Raw genomic sequence first — 24,381 nt, 5'->3', positions numbered from 1 at the left:
ACATAATTTTGGCTGCATGCAGCAGCTTAATATTTTCAAACATTTTCAGATTTCAAGTTCCGCAGCCAAACCTGAGATTCAGTCATGATTTAGTGAAGCCTTTCCTGACTAATAGAAGTTACTTTTTATCTGTAGTTTATGAGCGCATTTTTTTTAACACCGTATGTTCAAAGTTATCCTGGAACTCTGAGGGTTCCATTCATATCAAATCCAGACAGGGACTGATGGGAATGCTGCTGTTGAGGCCATAGCTTCTTGATCTTAATGTTGCATTTTTTTTTCTTCTTCTTCTTTAAAACAGATCTCCTAGCTGTTCCTCCTGACCTTACTTCTGCAGCAGCTATGTACAGAGGCCCAGTTTATGCTTTGCATGATGTCTCTGATAAAATTCCAATGACCAACTCTCCAATCCTGGATCCCCTGCCCAACTTGAAGATCAAAGTTTACAACAATTCAGGTGCAGTCACACCCCAGGATGAGCTGTCGGATTTTTCATCCAAACTCTCTCCACAGATTACCCAATCCCTACTGGATAATGAAGCATTAAACATTAAAAATCAGAGCCTTGCACGGCAGTCAGACCCATCGTGCACTGCTTTTGGGACCTTCAATTCTCTTGGGGGTCATCTGATTGTACCCAACTCAGGTAAATTATTATTTACACCCATTCGCTTTCAAAGAACATTTCTCGTGTTATTTCCAGAATTGTGGGGGTTGTTTTTTTTTTCCTCTCTAGCAAAGATTTTGCATCATTATAGAAAGCTGTATCCTACATTTAAATCAGAGAAATATTTTTCTCCCATTTGATTTTACTTGACTATTATACATATTCTTCTCACTAACTTCTAACTTCTTCTGAAGGAGAAATATGCAGAACTCTGAGTCATTGCCTTCAGATAGAGACCTTCAACTGTCAACTTATTTGAAGTAGGATGCTCAGCCCTTTGGCTTTTTTTCCCTTTCATGTGTCACAATTAAAAAAGAGGGAAGAGGGAGAAAACCTTGAAGTTCAGGGCAAAAAGTGTTCTGTTCTCACTTGACATAAAAAGAACAAACTAATTATAAGAAAGAAATCCATTCCAAATTTCTGTTTGTTTCCTCCAGCTCAGTCAGAAGGCAGATGTTTATAATACAATAGTTCTTTCTCTCTGCATTTGCAACCTCAGAATTTATTTATTTATATTTTAAAAATAAATGAACTCTTTGAAGGTCTATTAGGGGGAAATAACCCAATAATGAAGAAGAAAATGCACTGTGGAATTAAATTAACTATCTTCCATAATTATAATGACCATTTGCAGGTATTCCAATAAACTCATTTGCGTGTGAAGTTCTGTCTCCTCATAAGAAGAGATGTTCTGACACAGAACAAGGTAGCAATAGCACTTAGACTTATATACCGCTTCACAGTGCTTTACAGCCCTCTCTTAGCAAGTTTACAGAGTCAGCATATTGCCCCCAACAATGTGGGTCCTCATTTTACCAACCTAAGAAGAATTAAAGGCTGAGTCAAAACTTTAGGTTAGGATAGAAGCAATCAAACTCCTGGCAGTGTGAATAGAGTTGGCCTGCAATATTGCATCCTAACCACTGTACCACCACTGCTCTTAGTTTAACTGAAGTTCTTACTGGATTTTGGGGGAACCTTCCCATACAGGAGAGGTTTTAGAAAGGGAAGGTAGGGAATATTCATTGTATTATCATCATTGTTAATTAATGTGCTTATTTAGCTGTTGAGATCATATCATAGTCTGTATATACAAAACATAGCAGGGAAGACCAACGGGCCAGGAATGATGTTGAGGGAGTTTGTTGGTGTCTGAATCTGGATGGTCATGAGGACAGCACCTAACCCCTAGCAAACTCTCTACTTGTTTATCTCTCTGTCTTGGAGCTTGCAAATATTCTCATAAGCATATATTGATCAGGGTCACGGAGATAACACATCATTTTCCTCCCATCACCCAGATGCTCTTCTTCCCATTTAGAATATCTGAAATGAAAGGGTACCAATGGAAACGTGATTGCTTCCTGAACTAACAAGAATGTTCACCAATGGAAACTTTAGGATCCCTAAATGACTATGGAGATGCTCAGCCATCCTGTTCATGGTTGTCCCAAAGGTGCTTTTTCAAACGGCAACTAGACTTTGGTTTTTCTTCAAGAAATGTTGCTTCTCATTCAAGAAGCTTCTTCAGTTGCAAAAACTGAATGAACTGAAACTGAAAAAGCTTCTTAGATGAGAAAGGAAACATCTTCAATGAAAAACAGTCCAGTTGACTTTTGAAAAAGCACTTTTGGGATTTTTAGTATCCCTACCACACCTGCCTAAAGACTTCCTCTCAGAGGAGAAGATCTGGTAAGGATTCTAGAATTAGTTGAGAGATTTTAACAGTATCTTTAATTTTGCAGCTATCATCTTAAATGATTACAATTTAATTGCATTTTGACAGCATACTTTTACAGGCTGTGTTTTAAGCTACACTCTAACAAATATTCCAAGCTGCTGGTAATAAAAAAAAGTCAATGAATATTCCCTATTCTGTAACCAGACTTACATTGGTTCATCTAAATGGTGAATAATGACCAGATAAAGCTGATATCCTCAGAAACATGAAAGAGACTACTGTTGTTTCATGAGCAATGTTTCGTTGCCCTTTTTTCCAAGTTTCATTAAATAAGAATTGCCAAGAACAATGATCCCATTACTACTGTTTGGAATAGTAAATGCAACTCTGGGCTTTCCCCTCCTCATTTTTACAGTCTAAGCAGCAGCATAACCATCTGTTCATTTCTTAAATAAAATAAAAGCAGTTTCAGACTCCTAGAATGCAGAAGGCAAACACTGAGGCACCAACAAGTCAGAAAACTACATCTATTAAGATGGCTGTAAAAATCCCATTTCTATTTCAAGAGTCCTGGTAAAATCCTGTCAATCTCCAAAAAAGCATATTATTCAAAAGTTCAGGCGGTTTCTCCCTTCTCTTTTATTTGCTTCAGCTCTTTCTCTCCCTCTCTCCCTTTTGTCATCTTGTTCTATAGGAGTAAGTTTGCTGATTCCTGCAGGGGCGATTCCTCAGGGGAGAGTTTATGAAATGTATGTGACGGTTCACCGAAAGGAGAACGTGAGGTAAAAGAGATTCTGCTGCTTGCATTTGCTTGAATGCTTGCTGAAAGGAGGAGGTCGCATATGCTAATGTAACATTCTGATCAGCATATCTGCTTGGACTGAGGCAAACCTGAAAAGATGCTGAGGCCATAAAATGGTTTGCGAGCAAACTGACAAGCCTTACTGAGGGAATGATCTCTCTTCTCTATTGACAGGAGCAAGTGATGAAATATTTCACTCGAGCTGTTTGTTTGTTTTTTATTTGTCAAATTTAGTTACCACCTCTCTCACTCACAGTATGATTCTAGACAGTTAATTGAACAGCTTGAGTAGTTAATAGCTATTTGGCAGCAGTATCAAAATAATGAAGGAAAATCGCAGCTATAAGGGTACATTCCCCAAGCCAGGGGAAAGAATGGAATAGGATGGTATTCTCTACCATTCAAACTTTATATTCTGCATCTCATTCCCTTACGTACAGGTTGTCCTTACTTAATGACAGTAATTCGCACTGACATTTCTATCACTCCGTCATAAGGTTGTAAAGCATAATGTCATGTGACCTCATTGCTTAGTGACAGCACTTCTGGAATTCCTTAGTCCTGCCATTAAGCAAGGAATGCAGGTTGTTAAAGGGGTTAAAGGAGCCAGCAGTATATGGCAGGAGCCAAAAAAGGCAACGTAATCCTAAATTGCATTAACAAAGGGATTGAATCAAGGTCAGGCGAGGTACTACTATTGATCTATAAAGGCTTAGTAAGGCCACACCTAGAGCACTGCATCCAGTTTTGATCACCACACTATAAAAAGATGTTGAGATTCTAGAAAGAGTGTAGAGAAGAGCAACTAGGAGGGTCAGGGGACTGGAGATTAAAACATATGAAGAACAGTTGCAGGAACTGGGCATGGCTAGTCTAGTGAAGAGAAGGACCGGGGGTGACATGATAGCAGTGTCCCAATATTTGAGGGGCTGTCACAGAGAGGAGAGGAACAGCCTATTTTCCAAAGCACCTGAAGGCCAGACAAAGAATAATAGATGGAAACTGATCAAGGAGAAATTCAACCTAGAAATAAGGAGAAATGTTCGGACTTTGAGAACAATCAAACAGTTGAACAGCTTTCCTTCAGAAGTTGTGGGAGCTTCATCACTGGAAGCTTCCAGGAAGAGACTGGACAGCCACTTGTCAGAAATGATACAGGGACCCCTACTTGAGCCTGGTATTGTACTAGATGGCCTACAAGATCCCTTCCAACTGTGTTATTCCCAGCATCTGAAATGACAGTGCATGAATGTAAACATTGAATGGAGTGTCGGGAGGCTCCCAACAGGCAAGGGAATGGTTGCTACCAGAGAGGGGAGGAGGCACAAGCTGCATCCTGAGTATGGCAGAGCCAGGGGTGATTGCTGCCAGGTGGGGAAGACTTACCCGAAGGACTTGTGACTTTCCTTGGTAACTTCATCATTGACTTTGCTGGTGGAAAGCCAGCAGAGTAGATTACAAAGAGCAAACACATGACTGCAGAATGCTGCCACCATCATAAGTGTGAGCCAGATGGCAATCATGTGACCATGCACCATGGTACTGTTGTAATTTTGAACAATTGTTGAACAGGTATTCATTGAACAAGGACTACTGAAGGTGATGTGTATTTTGAACACTTCAATTTTACAACAGTGGATCCAAAAAACCTTGAATTTTAATCTGATCATTTCAGCTTTCACTTACTTTCTCCAGTGACACAGCCTGTTCTGTTCTCAGCTGCAGCTAGACGCACTTCTATAATCTGATAATCTGTTCTCTATCCCTAAACTAATTGCTTCCGAAAATTAATTATAAGAGAAATATGTCACTTATATTTTGGAAACGGGGAATTATAACAAAGGTCTGACTGTGTGACTATTTGCCAGTTATTTCATAAAGTACTATTATTCCCTCCATCTTCATAAGCCTAACTTCCAAGGCAGGTCGAATTTTAAATAAATGCTGTCCCTATATTTGCTGCACGAAGGTAGGATCTATTATTCAATCCATGTCTAATAGGTCATCACAGCTACAATTTCTTCACACTCAGCCCACCTCAAATGTACTTTGACACAAATACACTGTTGATTGCCTATGGTACATATTTGGCCTGGTGCTTTTCCCCTCTGCTTTTGTAGCGATGGATTAAATAAAAGCACCCATTTTGCTTTTAAGAAACAAACATTGCCCTTTCAAATGGAAATCACAATTATAATGCTAACTTGGTTACTGTCTTTTAAAAAGGGATATAGTAGAGTTGCAAAAAAAGCAATCAGCGCATTAGGGGCTTAAATAACTCTCCTAGATGGGAAAATTACAATGTTCAAACTTTTTTTTTCACTTGGATGTAGGACAGTAAGGAGCAGAGATGGCATTTAGCAGGTTCTGACCAGTTCTGGAAAACCGGTAGCGGAAATTTTGAGTAGTTCAGAGAACCAGCAAATCCCACCTCTGACTGGCCCCGCTCCCATCTATTCTCTGCCTCCCGAGTCCCAGCTGATCGGCTGGGTCTTCTTTTGTTGCCCTGCACAGGAGAACAGAGCTGGAAAGCAAGTTAATGGGATAGAGAGGGAATGGGTTTTGCAGTAACCTTCCCTTAGAATGGGGAGGGAATGGAGATTTTACAGTATCCTTCCCCTGCCATGCCACGCCCACCAAGCCATGCCCACAGAACTGGTAGTAAAGAAAAACTGAATCCACCACTGGTAAGGACATATATTTAATCAGAATAAAGCTGGAAGGGATCTTGAAAGTTTTCTATTCCACCCCTTCTGCTCAAGCGGAAGACCCTATACCATTTCAGGTAGGTGGCTGTCCAGTCTTTATTTAAAAACCTCCAGTAATGAAGCACCCACAAGTTCTGAAGGCAAGCTTTCCACTGGTTAATTGTTTTCATTGTTAGAAAGCTTCTTCTTAATTCCGGGTTGCTTCCCTCCTTGATTTAGTTTCCATCTATTGCTTCTTGTCTTGCATTCTGGTGCTCTGAAACATAAGTTGACCACCTCTTCTTTGTGGCAGCTCCTCAATACTGGAACACTGCTATCATGTCACCCCTCGTCATTATTTTCCCTAGACTACCCATACCCAATTTCTGCAATCATTCTTCATATGTTTTTGTCTCCAGGCCTTTAATCGTCTTGCTCTTCTTTGCACTTTTTCCAAAGTCTATCTAATATAGGAACATACATAAGCTGAAAGGAAAATGTTTTTATCTTTGAAAATATTGGACTCAGGGCAGTGTACTGAAACTAAATGCAGAATAACACAGCAAGTTCTTTGTCCTAATTTGGTTTACAGTTTATGCTGAGATTAAAAATAAAAATAAGGTGTTATAACACATAGGTTTTTGTTTTGTTCTTTTTGTACTTGTTCTTGTTTAGTGTTGTTGGTTTTTCATTTTCATTTTGAGTTACTGTATTGTGCTGATTTTTAAATTGGTCGCTATTGCAGGATGGGAGGTCATATAAATGTAACAAAAATATAAATAAAGTTAAATATGGAATTTGCTGCCATATGGCATGCTGATAATCAGTCTAAAAGGTTTTAAAAGGAGGGACTATACAGATTCATGTGAAACTAGGCTCTTACTCTTAATGATGAATTCTATATTATTAGTAGAAGAGAATGAACTTAGAGGCATATAAACTTAGAGGCATTAGTTGGGTTGCGGAATTTTTAAAAAAGGAGATTTAGGGAAAGATAAGTAATGCTCTCAAAACATTGATGCTTTAGAGTTTCACTATGCACAATCTGATAATGAATATGTGTCAATGTAGAAACAACATTACACGTAATGGCTCATTATGCTAAATCTTCAGGACTGGATTGTAAGATGTATTTACATTATTTTCATGAAATGTATGTGTTCCTCCCTGACACTGCACAATCCTGTTTTGCTCTTTTCAAAAAATAGTTCTAAGGCAAGGATAATTTTGCAAGTTCAGTGTGACATCTCTGCTATCATCCTACCTTGTATAAGTATAATTTTTTTTCTGAAAGAGTATTTGAAATATGTTTAGGTTTATGTGTTTTCTGAATGCATTTTTGGCAATAGTAGATTAGATGGATCCAGAAAGCATTTTTTGTGTTGTGAACAATAATAACAATAGACATACATATGTACTTTCTTGGCCAAAATTATGTTGAGTGTCAATTTATGGAAGTCTCAAGTAAATGATTAATATCAAATGAATAAAGTTTTGTTCTAATTATCAAGACACATAACAACAGTTTCTATTATAATATCTTCACATTTCTTTTTTTTAGTTCTTATGTAATGTTGATTTTGCTGTTACTGGTGCAATTTGGGTATTTTTGCCACCTACAATAATCTGGCATTGTTCTTTCAACTTAATATTTGTTATAAGAAAATAATAAAAATAATAAAATAAAAATCTAGCACATGGCATTTCTGGGCAAAAGAAAGAAGTACAAATGTAGGATTGGCGGAGGCTGCCCAAAACATTTTTGATCATGCCAATTTGGAGGAGACAATACATTTGTATAAACATTTGCATGAAGTAAAACTTCAGTAAAAATACCAAAAAGTTTAAAATTTGCAAAGTATGTCTGAAAGGATAATCATCTGCTCCTATGGATATTCATCTCAATTCTTTCACTCTGTATTCTTTCCACTACCACCACCTTTAAATTTGGTGTTAATCAAAGCATAGTATTTTATTCCAGCAAACTGAATAATTGGCATAATAACAAAGAGGACCCAATTGAAATAATGAAATCTGTTTGTCACTCAGAATTATATATACTATAAATTTCTGCAAGCATACTAATTGCCAGCATGGCTTTCCCTGAGGAAAACCCGATATTGTAATTTAGATTAAAGAGAATCATTAATAGCGTTCTCAGAAATCATAACTACAGACACCAGGTTTCTTGGGAAAAGTCGTAATAACTGTTTACTGAATTTGATTTTCTAGATGAATGCTTAATATAGTAATGATGCCCTCTAGGATAAATACATAGGGGGAAAAAAGATTCCTAGCAAGTTTTAAGAGATGTAACATAGGTAATTGTAGTACATAAGTGAATGTCATCTTAAGTTGTACATGACATTCACCACATATTTCTGAGGAACCAACAGCAGATTACTATAAACCATTCTCTGCCCATTAAAAATTTATTCTGGTTTATGCTTCTTAAAAGAAGCAATGTCATTCATTGCTGGAGTTCACAGCTGTTATTTCTTAAACTATTTTAATGCATTCTAATGAGAATAGAAAGCACCACCCGAAATCTTGTGGTATGAATAACCTAAGTCATAAGTCTATGAAAATGGGAAATGGGGTCATTAAAAATCTTGGAGGTACAAAAATAACAATTTATGGGTATTTTTAATACACTCTTCATTTACACTGGTGAAGATACACTTGTGACATTTCCTGATACTAACTGCATTTGTAACATAATCCTAGATTTTAGCATGCAAATAAGAACTAGCCTAGAATAACAGAAGATATTTTACATTTTTCTACTCAGACAGTCTACTGTTGTGACCATTCTTAAATCTGTGTTGCAAAATATGACTAATGAGGCATCAACAGAATTGAAATATTTAAATGGCTTACTTAGTTCTACTTTGTTCTGTGTCTAGTAATGAATATTTATCTATATAGAAAAACAACATTTAATGGCTCATTATGGCTAAAATATGTTCATGAATTAAGTTCATTCTCCCCTCCCTCTCTCTCTGACACACACACGTACACACACACCTGGACTACAGTGCAACTGGGGAGAGAGAGAGAGAAGAGATTGATTTCAGTTTAATGAGCCCCATTCAATATTTGGGATATTTACCATAGGAAGTTCACAAGAATTTCCAGGCAGCGTTGTTCTATAGATGCAGACTTTTGTAGAGCAGAACTGTCTGCAAGAGTAAAACTGTTGAAGGTATCTCAGTTACCACATGAGCCACAACACTGCATTGTGACGGTTTGTCAGCCTTCAAGATTTTCTCCCTTTGCTTTTCATCTTTCGGCTGTCATAAGTAACGGGGGGAGGAAGGGAAAATGGTTATGGGAAATGAGCTGGAGATGTTACAAATCAGAACTGTATATGGGGGGGGGGGTAGATTCTTGCTTAGGTTTCTATCCTATGCTATGCGCAGCTGCAACTCTTTATCAAAATATGTCAAGGTCAACGGACAGAGGCCTCATCACCACCTGGAGATACTCACATGATGATATACACAACTTTTAATTGGATGAGCCAATTGAACTATTGGGGGTGGGAACGTTGCCATTACTTTGTATATGTGATGTATGCGCCCATTCTCTCAGATTCAGAATTCTTTTGTTGCTTGGTTTCTAACAAAAGATATCTTTTCTCTGATTAAAGGAGTCTAAGTATTTCTCTCTTGGATTTTGAATGGAGCACCAGCTGACAGGGTTTTTCCTAATGAAGAAGTCTATGTAATTTTTTTCTCTTGTGTATATTGTTATCAAATATACAAGTCTTTTCTGCAGTTAATATCCTTTGAATAGTGCTGGCTGGGGGAAAGAGTTATAAATATATCTGAATAAGACTATAAAATATACCTGAATGGCACTGTAGCTCCAGTTGTCATTCATATGCTACAATGACTCTTTATGAGTTCTGTAGCATAGAGATCAATCAGTCAATCAGTCAATCAAAATATCCTTCTATAGAGTGCAATATAGAACATCGACACAAAAACCTGCATTAGCAGAAATCTCCCAACTTAAATCTTCTACTTGACGCCTCTTGATAGTCTCTGACTGAGGCCTCAAATTAGTGATTTTGGATTATTCTTTAAGAAACTGAAACCCGAATTCTATTTTGATTCTGTCCCCCATCACCCCAGCTTCTTCTTTCTGGCTTGGGTAGAGGGACAAACAAGGCATCACAGGTTACACATAATGCTAAACAAACTGCAGGCAGATTTCCTATCTTGGTTAGCTGCTCCTACTGACAGCATGAGCGATCAGCTGAGTAATCAAGCAGTATGCCTCTGCATAATTTTAGCATGAGGATGAGCATTAGATTGGGTTTTATGATTAGTGGCAGCCTCGTATTACTGTTTCTGGCTCAAACTGAGGGTTTCAATTAGGAAAATATTTGCATTATTGCTAGGGTGAATTTTTGCATGAAGAATTTGTAGAAATCTGCATAATGTTTTGCTTTGTTTCAGGAAACAAAAGTATAAATCCTCTATTATAAGGCAGATTAATCTTGAAGAACGAATGGAAAGTTGATGAAAAAAGATATTGTCTGTGTGATAAAATGATTAGGCCCAGAATATGGAATGCTTTGTGTGAATATGAGTTTTAAATTTGGCTGCTAATATGATAAAAGTGATTTAAAGGCAAAGCTTAGCTGACAATGAGAATGCTTTAGAAATTGCTTGGCACAAAGAACAAGTAAGACAAGGATTTGTCATGTCTCCTTGCTGTATGGTGTAACAGATTTAACACATAATCAGAGTTGGAAGGGACCTTGTAGGTCATCTAGTCCAACCTCCCACCCAAGCGGGAGAATGTATAAGCAATTGTTCTTGTGACATTCGAGGTGTGTTGGCTGCAGATATAATGCACATGTACTTTTCCATGTATTTTGCTGGCTGAAATCTGAATGATTTGCAATGAATGTCCAATAGAATGTTTGTACGTTGTAGCAAGGAGTGTGAAGCTGAAAATTCATGTGTCAAAGAAAAAACATAGATGGGTTTGATAAAGAAAATCAAGTGATTTTATACTTACATGTCTGTATATGTGCGCATGCACAGGTGCATTATAGAAATGGGAGAAATTAGAACAAGGGGATGTATTGATATACTTTGGTAAACGGTTTACCAAGTATGGGAAAATAAAAGCAGACCTTCTAAGATGGACAAATACTATTGGAAAGATAATAAGTAGTCTGTGGATCACTAATAATGATTGGATTCTAGATTTAATATAGAGTTGGTTACCAGTAATAGTTTAAGATGTTTGGTCTTCTATAGAGACAAAGAATAAGGGTCAAAGTGCAAAACTAATATATAAGGAAGAGTGAATGAGTTGAAAGGAAGGGAGAAAAAACTGAAAAAATATGATGACTTAATGAGTTATAACATCACTAATTATTTTTATTTTTAATTTCAGCATAAACTGTAAAAGAATTAAGACAAAGAACTTGTGTTAATCCTGAATTATTCTGCATTTAATTTCAATAGATTGTCCTCTTTCAGCTCACATGTTCAGCTATATGTTCCTATATTATCCTCAATTAACAAGATGTTACATGAATTGTTGTATCTATGTGGTGGAAGTAATGTCATTTACAAGGATAAATAAATAAAATATAGAGGAATTACAACTTCAAATTTGCTATAGAGTGTATAGCAGCATACTCTTTAATTGATTTTTTTACCAATGTAGTCACATAAATTGCCTGCCATGAGAGTTATTTCCCTCTGTTTTTTGTTTTTCTTTCTTGTTCTTTTGCAATGATTTTAAGCACAAATAATTGTTAATATATTATCGTTTTAATAATAAATAACACTAAAGTTCTCTTTGATATCAGTTCAGGGATAAATAATAACAGGGTTTATAATGAATCAATTACAATGGTACCTGATGAATGTATATTTTCTTCTTCCTTTGCAATCCATTCAGGCCACCAGTAGAAGATTGTCAAACCCTTTTGACCCCTGTAGTGAGCTGTGGGCCTCCAGGAGCATTACTAACTCGGCCTGTCATTTTAACAATGCACCACTGTGCAGAACCAAACACCGAAGACTGGAAAATTCAGTTGAAGAACCAAGTGGACCAGGGACAATGGGAGGTGAGGTTCTTGCCTTTCACTTGCATGGTTCACATTGTCTGATCGAATATCCATTAAAATATATTTTTCCTGAAATGTATGTATCATGACCATTTTTTAATCATTTCATTCACATTTCCCACTGAGTGTTGGGACTGCAATCTCCATGGAATGTTTTGAGTTTTTAATACTTGCATCTAAGGGATGTAGTGGCTCAGTGGCTAAGACACTGTGCCTGTTGATCGAAAGGTCGGCAGTTCAGCGGTTCGAATCCCTAGCACCACGTAACAGAGTGAGTTCCCATTTCTTGTCCCAGCTTCTGCCAACCTAGCAGTTCGAAAGCACGTAAAAAATGCAAGTAGAAAAATAGGGATCACCATTGGTGTGAAGCTAACAGCGTTCCGTGCCCCTTCGGCCCCTTCCGTGCCCCAGTGGTGGGATTCAAATTTTTTTTACTACCGGTTCTGTGGGCATGGCTTGATGGGCGTGACAGGGGAGGGATATTGTAAAATCTCCAGCCAGAGGTGGTATTTGCCAGTTCTACTCAAACTATTCAACATTTTCTCTACTGGTTCTCCAGAACTGGCCAGAACCTGCTGAATACCACCTCTGGTTTAGTCATGCTGGCCACATGACCACAGAGACATCTTCAGAGAGCACTGGCTCTTCAGCTTTGAAACGGAGATGAGCACTGCTTCCTAGAGCTAGAAACAACTAGCACATATGTGCAAGGGGAACGTTTACCCTTACCTTTTACTTGCATCTTGGCAGGCTATTATATTAAAGGGTAGAGCTATAAATTCCGAAGAATAGTAGACAATATATTGTGTTACTCCTGATTGTTTGGTATGCTATGGGAAAATCATGGGAAAAAAACCGTGATTCATGCCAATACTATCAAATAAGAATTAATGCCAGCAGCATTAAGCAGATTTTGGGTAGGTAAATGGGTTTTAATAAGTTCTAAATGTTTATCAGAAGACGGTAGAGCTTGGAGAATTTCTATTCTTTCTTTTCTTTTCTGGAACACTTGTGGTCATTTTAAGCTGTTTTCTTAATTCATAAACTCTTAGAAGCATGCAGGACTAATGGGATGTATCTAGTTACACTCCATATACATTTGGTTCTTCCATCTTGATATCGAAAGATTGAAGAGGAATGTAATATTCATATGAATACTACAGCCTTTTGTGAACTTGAAAATTTTGTATAGACCCAGAGATAAAACTTGATCAGACAAAATAAAATAATCACATTCAACCAAGTATTGAAACAGTTCTTCTTTAGACTTCCCCTATCAATACAGAGATGTAAAGGGGGCATATCTAGTTCAGACATTTCCATCTTAACCTAAGTGCTATAACTTATGATTTCTTGAAATGTTTTTATCTTTTGTTATAATCTAACATTAACTTTATACTTGAAAGTCACTGGGTAAAAAGATAAGGTATAATGGGCTTTCTTTTTTAATAAACATCTCTTCAGTCCAGTTTTATTGTATTAATAACTCTTTTATCTACTCAGTGGTTGGAAATATATCCAAACAGGTTTGGAACAAAAGAGTAATATAGGTAGTTTTTGACCTATGACCGCAATTGAGCCAACATTTCTGTGTCTAAGCAAGACAGTTGTTAAGTGAATTTTGCTCCAATTTATGACATTTCTTGCCACAGCTGTTAAGTGAATCACTGGAATTGTTAAATTAGTAACATAGTTGTTAAGTAAATCTGGCTTCCCCATTGACGTTGCTTGTCAGAAGGTCACAAAAGTTGATCACATGACCCTAAAACACTATAGCCATTATAAATATGAATAAATATGCCATGCATCTGAATTTTGATCATGTGACCATGGGTATGTTGCAATGGTCGTAAGTGTGAAAAGTGGTCATAAGTCTTTTTTTTCAGTGTTGTTGTAACTTCAAACAAACATCAAATGAACTGTTATAAGTAGCAGATTACAACCTATACATTATTTTGCAGTAGGCGCCTGCTAATAAATCTGTACCTTCACTAAAGTAGTCAGCATTGTTTCTCTGTTAGTTTTGGGACACGCTTGCTTAATATTGTACTTATCTGGTAAAGAAACACATACTGTTTCCTTTTAGATTTACTTCTGGTAGCATATTGATTTGAAAAAAGGAAAACATAGCTGTTGCAATTCTGTTGAAAATCTGACCATTTTTGTATAATTATTTTTTGTAAAATGCACTTGACATACTAATTTGAATTGTTTGCTACTTGTATAGAAATAGCAACTGAATAAAACACCAGATACTTCAGTTCTAAAATCATATCTAGGCTTTAATATGCTGGTTTTATATTGAAATATTTGCTTTGCGGAATTTTCAATTAATGTTCAGAATATAAAGCAACAGACTTGTAAAATAAACAACTTGTTTTATTCACTGTCTAGAGACTAAACTTACAAAATTGAGAACCTAGGTTGTTACTTGAATAGCCATACTTTGCTTAACTTCACATAAGATCTTTCTAGATACCCCTTTGAGTATGAATGATATTAGTACATGTGGAATTGTTTTACCTTGTATTTCTATGTTATTTTTAATGTTGTTAGATACCTTGAGTAATGAACATACAGAATAACCGGAGATAAACTGAAGTGTGTGTGTACGTGCATACACATTCAACATACATAAACTGAACACTTGTTGACTGAAGGCAGAGGTGGCATTCAGCAGGTTCTGACCACTTCTGGAGAACCAGTAGCCGAAACTTTGAGTAGTTTGGAGAACTGGCAAATACCACCTCTGAATGGCCCCGCCCCTATCTATTCTCTGCCTCCCAAGTCCCAGTTGATCAGCTGGGTCTTCTTTTGTTGCCCTGCATAGGAGAATGGACCTGGAAAGCAGGTTAGTGGGGTGGGATGGGAATGGAGATTTTGCAGTATCCTTCCCCTGGATTTGCGGGGGAATGGAGCAGAGGTGGTATTCAGCAGGTTCTGACCAGTTCTGGAGAAGTGGTAGCGGAAATTTTGAGTAGTTCAGAGAAGTGGCAAATACCACTTCTGACTGGAGATTTTACACTATCCTTCCCTTGCCATGACCCCCAAGCCACGCCCACAGAACCAGTAATAAAAAATTGGAACACCATCACTGGAATGGAGATTTTGTAGTATCCCTCCCCTGCCATGCCCACCAAGCCATGCCTACCAAGCCACGCCATGCCCTCAGAACCGGTAGTAAAAAAATGTGAATTTCACCACTGACTGGGGGTATCTTAACAAGTGATCAAATCTTGTCAGGTAAATTTTTATAATAGGTTCTTTATTTTTTGCTTCTGGTCCATATTGTATGAGGATTTGACAATAGGGAATGTCCTAAAAGCTCTGTAGTTCTGTAGCACTGTAGTTCTGTGATAAGATATTTATTACACTTATCTTGGAAGACCTTGTATTTAAGAATATCTAATGCGACCTGCTTGCATTAATTATCAGTTTCCAGGCCCACTTAAGGAGCTGTGGTCATTTTCTCCATTGGTACTAAGCAGTGTTTTTGTGAAATAGTTTTAAAATCTAAAGTAAGATCCATGGAAATTACATTTAGAGACTTCATAGTACTGTCATCCTGGCCAGGGAGCTCTATTTGGTAGACTCTTTTCAGTTTATTTTTTCTTCCTTTTGATCATATTAAGATGCATGTCATGTTTTCTTGATGGTTTTCCATGCTATTAACTTTTATCCTGTGTATGATGTTCTGTTATTTTCTACACCTTTGATTTTATTATTGAATATTCTTGTAAACCATTCAGAACACTTTGCTATGAAAGAATATTGAAAATTAAATACATAAAAATAAGGATCCCCATTTTATTTCTAGGTTATCGAACATCAAACCTAGGAAAACTCTTGCTGATGTAGTCAGAATTGGGTTATATGTACTCATTATTTTGGCTCAATCTGTTGTACTTGTGAGCATACAATCTTGAACCAGCTTCTGACAGTATTGTGACCTGTGTCAGAGGTGGTATTCAGCAAGCTCTGACCAGTTTTGGAAAACCAGTTGCGGAAATTTTCAGAAATTCGGACAACCGGCAAATACCACCTCTGACTGGAGATTTTATAATATCCTTCCCCTGTCACACCCACCAAGCCACGCCCACAGAACCGGTAGTTAAAAAAAAATTGAATCCTACCACTGGCCTGTATGCATCACCTACTTGGGTGTTATATCTGTTATATCTGTTTCAAGCAGGAACACTTCAAAATTGAGATTTTTTTTTTCCCGCATGCTGCATGGTCCCATTGTACATGTTTAAGAGATATTCCTACTTCTCCCTCTGACCCTTTTCAAAGTGCTGGTTTCAATAAACTCAGAGAGAACTTGGGAAAGATTTCATGGATGAAAATCCTAAAAGGGAAAACAACTCAAGAATCTTGGGAAACTAAAAAAAGTATGATCATAGAAGCCCAGACCAGCACAATACCACTGAGAAAGAAAAACAAGAAATCCAAGAAGAAACCAGCGTGGCTGCACAAAGATCTCTCTGGCAAATTGAAAGAAAAAAAGGACAAGTACAAAAAATGGAAAGAAGGACATACAACTAAGACAGAATATCAGCAGATAGCCAGAATATGCAAAGACGAAGTCAGGATAGCAAAGGCTCACAACGAACAAAGACTTGCAACAAAAGTCAAAAATAATAATAAAAGTTTCTTCCAACATATAAATAACAAGAAAAAAATCAAGGAAACAGTCGGTCCACTAAAGAGAGAAGATGGAAAGAAAGTAACAGGCAACAGAGAGAAAGCAGAACTGCTTAACTCATTCTTTGCATCCGTCTTCATGCAAAAAGAAACTATAGCTCAACTCACCAAAAACATAACTGTAAAAGACAGACCAGAAATAAAAGTTAAAATAAGCAAAAAAATAGTAAGAGAACACCTGTCTGATCTTGATGAAAACAAATCACTGGAGCCTGATGGATTACATCCCTGAGTTTTAAAGAAGCTGGCAGAGGTCATCTCAGAACCACTGCACCATATCTTTCAAAAATCCTGGAGCACCGGGGAACTCCCAGAGGACTGGAAAAGAGCTGACGTGGTTTCCATCTTCAAAAAAGGAAAAAAAACAGACCCAGGAAACTATAGACCAATCAGCCTAACATCAATACCCGGGAAGATACTGGAACAGATAATAAAAAAACAGATCCACCAACATCTGGAAAAAATCAGCACGTGTTTGTTAAGAACAGATCCTGCCAAACCAATCTTATTTCATTCTTCAACAAAGTGATTAAATTAGTAGACCAGCAAAATACTGTGGACATAATATATTTAGATTTCAGCAAGGCATTTGATAAAGTAGACCACAACCTACTTCTTAGTAAGCTGGAAAAATGTGGAATAGATAGCACCACCACTAGATGGGCTCGCAACTGGCTGGCAAACCATACTCAATGAGTAATCCTTAATGGGTCTAAGTCTACACCGAGGGAAGTAAGCAGTGGGGTGCCACAAGTTTCCGTCTTAGGCCCAGTACTCTTCAATATCTTCATTAACAACTTAGATAAGGGAATAGAAGGGGAACTTACCAAATTTGCAGATGATACTAAGCTGGCAGGAATAGCTAACACCCAAGAAGATAGGCTCAAGATCCAGATGGATCTGGACAGACTAGAACACTGAATCATATCTAACAAAATGAAATTCAATGTAGAGAAAAGTAAAGTCCTACACTTAGGCAAGAAAAACCAAAAGTACACATATAGACTGGGTGAAACCAGGCTCAATAGCAGTAGCTGTAAGGGGGATCCTGGAGTCTTAGTGGACAACCAGCTAAATATGAGCCAGCAGTGTGTAGCAGCCACCAAAAAAGCTAATGCAATCCTAAATTGTATTAACAGAGGGATACAGTCAATATCAAGGGAAGTACTAATACCACTCTATAAAGCCTTAGTAAGACCACACCTAGAGTACTGCATCCAGTTTTGGTCACCACATTATAAAAAAGAAAAAGTACAGACAAGAGCAACCAGGATGATTAGGGGACTGGAGGCTAAAACATACAATGAACAGTTGCAGGAACTGGGCTTGGCTAGTCTGGTAAAGAGAAAGACTAGGGGAGACATGATAGTGGTCTTCCAATATTTGAGGGGCTGCCACAGAGAGGAAGGGATCAAGCTATTTTCTAAAGCACCTGTAGGCCAGACAAGGAATAATGGATGGAAACTGAACAAGGAGAGATTTAACCTGGAAATAAGGAGAAACTTTCTGACAGTGAGAACAATCAACCAATGGAACAGTTTGCCCTCAGAAATTTTGAGAGCGCCATCAGTTGAGACTTTCAAGAAGAGATTGGACTGCCATTTGTCAGAAATGGTGTAGGGTCTCCCGCTTGGGCAGGGGGTTGGACTAGATGACCTACAAGGTCCCTTCCAACTCTGATTATCTGTTAAATCTGTTAAGTGCTACGCAAGCAACAAGATACAGAACTTTCTTTTGTATATTTTCTCCTTAGTGTAACTAGATATTTGTTCCTTCTGTTTGTCCTTTTCTATATTCTTCTTCTATAGAAGACAAACAGGAAGATGGAGATATTCTCAAATGGGCTGTTTTTCATGCCTTTTAGCTACATCAGTCCCCTACCTAGCTGTAGGGTTTGAGCAATGAAAGCCCATTTTCATAAGTGCACTTAGATGTGATGGCATATTCAATACCCAGTGCAAATGCATTTTGTTGATGCAATGTTGGCTTATTTTGACACAGGGATATTTTGTTTTCAGTTATACAAAAGTTGTGGGAGTGCCTCTTTTGTGACAGATCTGGTTGGGTCTAGACATCCTTAATGCATTAGCGATCATGATAGTTTTCATCTCCTTGGTCTCCAGTGTCATCATCGGAGAGGTCAGCAATCTGTTAAAACTCAACTAACAGTCAGCAACAAATTGGCACTAAATAAAGGTCAACAGAATTCAGGGGGACGGGGCTGGACTTGGATCTCTCATGGCAGCACAAAGCCTCTAAACTGATGATACAGTTAACTCTGCCTTCCATTTCTCTTCTACACAATCCCAGCAAAGTTAGATCCCACTTCAGTTTTGTCCACTTGCCCATTCTTTACCACGTCTGTCTCCAATATGCCAAATGCCTGTCTAAATAACCCCAGTAATTCTGAGAATAGGAGGATTTAACAATAGACTTCTGTATCCATTGTTATAAGTTTTTCAGTCCCTCAAATGCTTTTGCATCTCTTGAGTATGATGGGTTAGTCTAATTGGATATGGCTTAAAAATCTGTGGGAAAGTGATCCAAGCTCCTATTTTTTTCTCCACATAATATTACATCTTTCGCTCAGGTGCACCTTGTGGTAAGAAGATGCAATGATTCAGTGACTAATCCAGTGACTGTAATCACTGGAATAAATAGATTTGTTTGTTCATGATAATTCACAATTCTATCAATGGCATTCATCACATCTCTTCCTTAAGTATGAAAGCCAGTTGAGTGACTTTGAGCCAGTCACTCTCCCTCAACCCAACTCAACTCACAGGATGGCTGTTGTGAGGGAACGAGGAGGATCTTGAGTTATTCATAGAAATAATAAAGATGGGATAATTAATTTTAAAATTCCAGGAAGTGCTTCCTTTCATTAATGGAACAAGAAAGTTCTTCTTGCGTTCTCTTGATTTTTTAAAAAATCAGGATGATCCAGGTGTGATTCATGTCTCTCGTCTTATAGTCTCATTAAATGCAAAAAAACAAAAACCCTTCACCAGTCTTTTTGGCATCATGACCCTACTCCCAATTTGTAATAAATTTTTCTAGCTTGACTTTAAATCAGACTCATAATGAATGTTCTTGAAGTAATATCAGGAACATCCTTGATCAAATCAATATTCCTATGTGAGAACATTAACTTAGTTTCTAAGTCATTCAGCCTGAAATATTGTTTCACTTGTTTTCTGAGTTGAGGAGCTATATAAATGTGAACAAATAAGTTAATTCATTCCAAGTTTTACAACTTCTCTCTTTGTCTTTCTCTCTCTCTCTCTCTAATCAAAGTTTCCTTCTCAGCTATTTCTTTCAGTCTTTCTTCTGTTGATAGATATTCCTTGTTTTCTATCCACTTAATGTAGCTTTACATCCTGGAGTTTACCAGGACTTTTTTTTAACAAACTGTTGTTTAAATCTCTGGCTACTACCAACAACAGTGTGCTAATTTTCAATTTGTGGTTTTGGTAGTTTTTGCTTCTTTTTGGACAGCTAGTAACCTATATGTGTTTTAGCCTGAATCTTCTTATCTGCAATGCCAGGGTGACATAGTTGTGCTATATCCAGATGTGACCTTATTTCCAAAGATAGTTTCATACTTACATCATAATTAATCATTTATTCTGATAACATTCCTTCTGGATCCAACCACTTTTCTTATCGCCACTTATTCTACCTTTGACAGTTAAGCTTGCCAATCCCCACACACTAATCTGTGCATTGTAAAATAGTTGTGAAGACTACTTTACTTTATATTTTTCTTCAAGGAATCATCCTGTTCATTCATATATCGCATTGATTCTTTCCATAAATTCATGAAATGATGAGTATTCCTTGTTCACAGTGCTGCTGTGTTGATCCTGGAAGCTAAAGGGGAAGAGAAACCACACCAAACAAATTGAGTTGAGATGTGTTTTAGCCCCAAATTTCCCAATGGGAGTCCCTCAATGCTTTGGGAAATTTGGGACTAAAACATGTCTCAAGTTTGTTTGGTGTGGTTTCTGCTCCCTCTTACCTTCCAAGATCAAACATAGCAGCACTGAGAACAAGGAATACTCATGAATGAACTCTCAACTCTTCTCGCACTGTAAGTTTTAACATCTATATGCTTATTCTCTCCCTATTCTGAATGCCATCCTGATTTTCTTTCCTTCCATTGAGCACTCCTCAAGGCAGATGAGTTTTGAAAGTGCCAACACAATTGTTTTATAGCAATGGTTGCTAAGATCTCATTACTGATTACCTGTTTCTTCCTATTCCTCAGGGTGGGCGGGGTCATTTTACACACATGCAATATCACCTTATCCTTAATGAAGGAATTTTAAATCTTTCCCCAATTCATGAATCGTTGAACCTACTGATTCATTTATAAGATCAAGATTACTAGGTACCTTACTTTGAGGCAATGGGGAAAATGTTCATGAATTGATGTTTCAGTGATCTTTCCCATTATCACTGCATATGTGGTAGCTGTCACTGGCTGTCTAAATTTCCCAATTCTCTAAGCAGTCCGTCTTCTTTTCAACTCCTTACTCAAAAAGGCAAGTAAGTATCTTTCCAAATGCGATGACCCAGGGTACGGCACAGAGATAACACAAAGAGCTGACAGTTCAAACTGTCCCTTTTGTGCTCCAAATCTCCCCCAAATGCTTCCACGTTACTGACAAGCAGGATGATAATAAACCCCCATCACACAAACCTCAAGCAGTCTCTGGTTGCAATTACACGGCAATAAATCCTAAATGTATTTGGTAAAAGAAGAGCAAAGCAAGGAATTCAGGGAGCAAAATATCCAGATAATCAGTTCAGAACAACACACAGGAACACAAGGTTTCTTGGTACATTCAAACTTCAGCACACAACACTTCAGGACCTTAGCAGTTGTTCCGACAAATGACCCTCCCCACAGAGTCACCTTAAGTCTCATTCCCCAGGTGTGCCCGGTGAAGCTGGGTGGGGTTCTCTCCTCATGCATGGCCTGCTCCATCTGAGCCGATTCCTCCTTCTCTGCAATCTCCAAGCCCTTGCACCAGTAGGGGTGGTTCTTGCCTCTCGTCTGAACTCTGTTCCTCCCTGTTTGCAGGCCTCACTAATTTCGAAAAGCCATGCCTGGACTGACTCTGCCTTTCCCCAATTTCCTCCAAGGCCCTCTCACTCTCTGTCAGTTCTTGTTCCATCTCATCCTCCCCTGCAGATTCAGACTCCGATGCCGGGGGGGGGGGGGTGAGCATGACACTAATATTTACAAGTATCTTTTATGTGACCTAATGCTGAACCTCTAATTATAACTCTTTTTCTTTTTCTCTCTAATTTTTGCCCATTGTCCTCATACAGATTTGTTGATGTTATATGGTTCTGCCTACCCCATCTTTGGCAAATGTCAATTTCCACCTTTATTTCTCTCCATGTTAAAATTATTATATATTTGTAATGTTTATGTCATGATACGTTTGCAACTTATTGGGTGAATATTTTTCTTTAATGAAATATACATGTATGCTTTTATTAAAAGTCCGGATTTGAATCATTGCATAGAAAAGGGCTAAATGCATCAAACATAAAATAATTTAATTTGCTTCTGGAAATCAAAATGAATTGGGGATACCCATACTTGAAATATTAGTAAAACATATTAAATAAAATAATAGTCAAATATAGAGTAAATAAGTGAGCAAGTATTTTGAAAGCTACTATATATCCCTGATTTGTTTGAATTCTATTTCCTAAAGCACACTTTGCTTGATATCAATTACTCTCAGATTTCTCCAAATATTTTACATGTCTCCATGGTATTGTAACTGGAAAAGCAATACTATTGCCTGAATAGTATGCATTGATGTACTGATGTTGACATTGTCCAAGCCTTTAAATTGTTCTTATTTGATTGTCTTTGATCTTTTCAGGATGTAGTAGCAGTTGGAGAAGAAAACTTCACTACTCCATGTTATATCCAGTTGGATCCAGAGGCATGCCATATCCTCACAGAAACTCTTAGCACCTATGCCTTAGTAGGGCAATCAGTCACCAAAGCAGCCACAAAACGTCTGAAGTTGGCCATATTTGGGCCACTGATCTGTTCATCCTTGGAATACAACATCCGTGTCTACTGTCTGGATGACACCCAAGATGCCCTCAAAGTAATTTTAATTTTTGATATCATCATGGTCTCTCTTTCCTCTTCCATTTCTTGTCATTGCTATTACTGTTATTATTATATCTTGCCACAAAGAGCTGTGGTGGCGCAATGGTTAGAATGCAGTACTGCAGGCTACTTCTGCTGACTGCCAGCTGTTTGAATCTCACCAGGCTCAAGGTTGACTCAGCCTTCCATCCTTTCGAGGGCAGTAAAATGAGGACCCAGATTGTTGGAGGCAATAGGCTGATTCTGTAAACCGACTAGAGAGGGATGTAAAAGCACTATGAAGCGATATATAAGTCTAAGTGCTATTGCCATCATTATATTGCTTTAATATTTACTTTTGGACTTTACCATTGTTTGCTTGCAAATGTCCACCAATCTGTTTTATAACAAAAGATGAGCATGATTAAGACCAAAAAAATGCAGATTAAATTGTAACAATGACCTTTTCATCATCATTTTCCTCACACTATAAACTAATTCTTTTCCCAGAATGCCTTATTCTTTTGTTTACCTGCAATGTAATCTGGATTCCACGATGTTTGCATTATTAAAAGGCCATAAGGTGCTCAAAAATTTAATTGCTGGTTCATGTATTTTTGATGCAAAGTGCCAGCTCCCCAGAGGAACAAAACATATAAATGCCTCTTTGTAAATACTTTATAATGATAAAAGAACCTCCGGGTTTTTAATGCAATCCTGCTGTTGTATTGCTTAGCTAGATAACTTTGGCTGCAGTGTTTGCGCTGAAAATTTGTAACATAAATGATCCAACGTTGGTGCTTTCTGTATTCCTACACACAATCTTATCCATTCATGTGAATGCAACTAATTCACAGCAGGGTTTCCATACCAAGAGATACAGCTTGTCACCTCTTTTGAAGTTGGAATCTATGGTGCAGTTATACTCTCCATCATTAAGCACAACATTATTGATATCTGAGTCTTTATTTGTAGTGTGTTTTTCTTAACGGCTTACATAAGGCTTTAGTAAATATATCCACAAAGTCTTCCTAAAATCAGATTGTTGTGCATGGCTTGCAAATCCATATGACTCCAGCTGCCATTGGCAATGCCATTTATAGAATAGAAGAAATTATTACTGTTGTTATTTCTATTGCACCACTACTGATAGTGGTAGTAGTCAGGGGTGATATTCAATTGGTTTTACTATCGGTTCGATGACTACGTTTTGTGCATAGCAATAGAATACAAGCTGGCAAAACTTTTCTGGACCACACGTGGTTTCTTTGGACAGTATCTGATGGTTAAAAAATTACTGCATTTTATTCATTAGAATATTATTGCTTGCATCTCAAGCTCATTAAAAGGGGATTAAGTTCCAAGCAATGTCAGGGTTTTAGTCTTGCAGAGATAAATTATTTTTTCTTATCTGCCCATTTTGGCCCACAGAATCGGTCGGCGTTGTCTCATACTCGCCAGACTTTTTATGTGCAAACAAGTGTCTTCTGAGAATTACTAATACAGGCAACTCACTTGCTGGCTTATGCAAGGAAGTCTGTGAAGGTCTTACAAAGTTTTTGGGTTTCCATGGGCCAAATAGTTTTTAGGAATTCAGGGTACTTAACATAGAT

General features: G+C 37.7%; 1 protein-coding gene across 1 annotated transcript in view; it reads left to right on the top strand.

Moving 5' to 3' along the window:
• The window catches only part of UNC5C (unc-5 netrin receptor C), a 353,437-nt gene that overhangs the window by 309,353 nt on the left and 19,703 nt on the right, over positions 1–24,381 (top strand). Inside the window, exons 10-13 of the mRNA XM_087935919.1 lie at positions 302–646; positions 3,043–3,130; positions 11,769–11,937; positions 22,551–22,784. Of these exons, the coding sequence (XP_087792045.1) occupies positions 302–646; positions 3,043–3,130; positions 11,769–11,937; positions 22,551–22,784 (836 nt within the window). The remainder of the gene's footprint in view (positions 1–301; positions 647–3,042; positions 3,131–11,768; positions 11,938–22,550; positions 22,785–24,381) is intronic.

This window comes from Pseudonaja textilis, chromosome 6 (assembly GCF_049901715.1).
Source record: "Pseudonaja textilis isolate UNSWEBS1 chromosome 6, rPseTex1.2, whole genome shotgun sequence".
Taxonomy (NCBI): domain Eukaryota; kingdom Metazoa; phylum Chordata; class Lepidosauria; order Squamata; family Elapidae; genus Pseudonaja; species Pseudonaja textilis.
The sequence above is the reverse complement of the archived record's forward strand: the minus strand, read 5'-3'. Positions and strand labels throughout refer to the sequence as shown.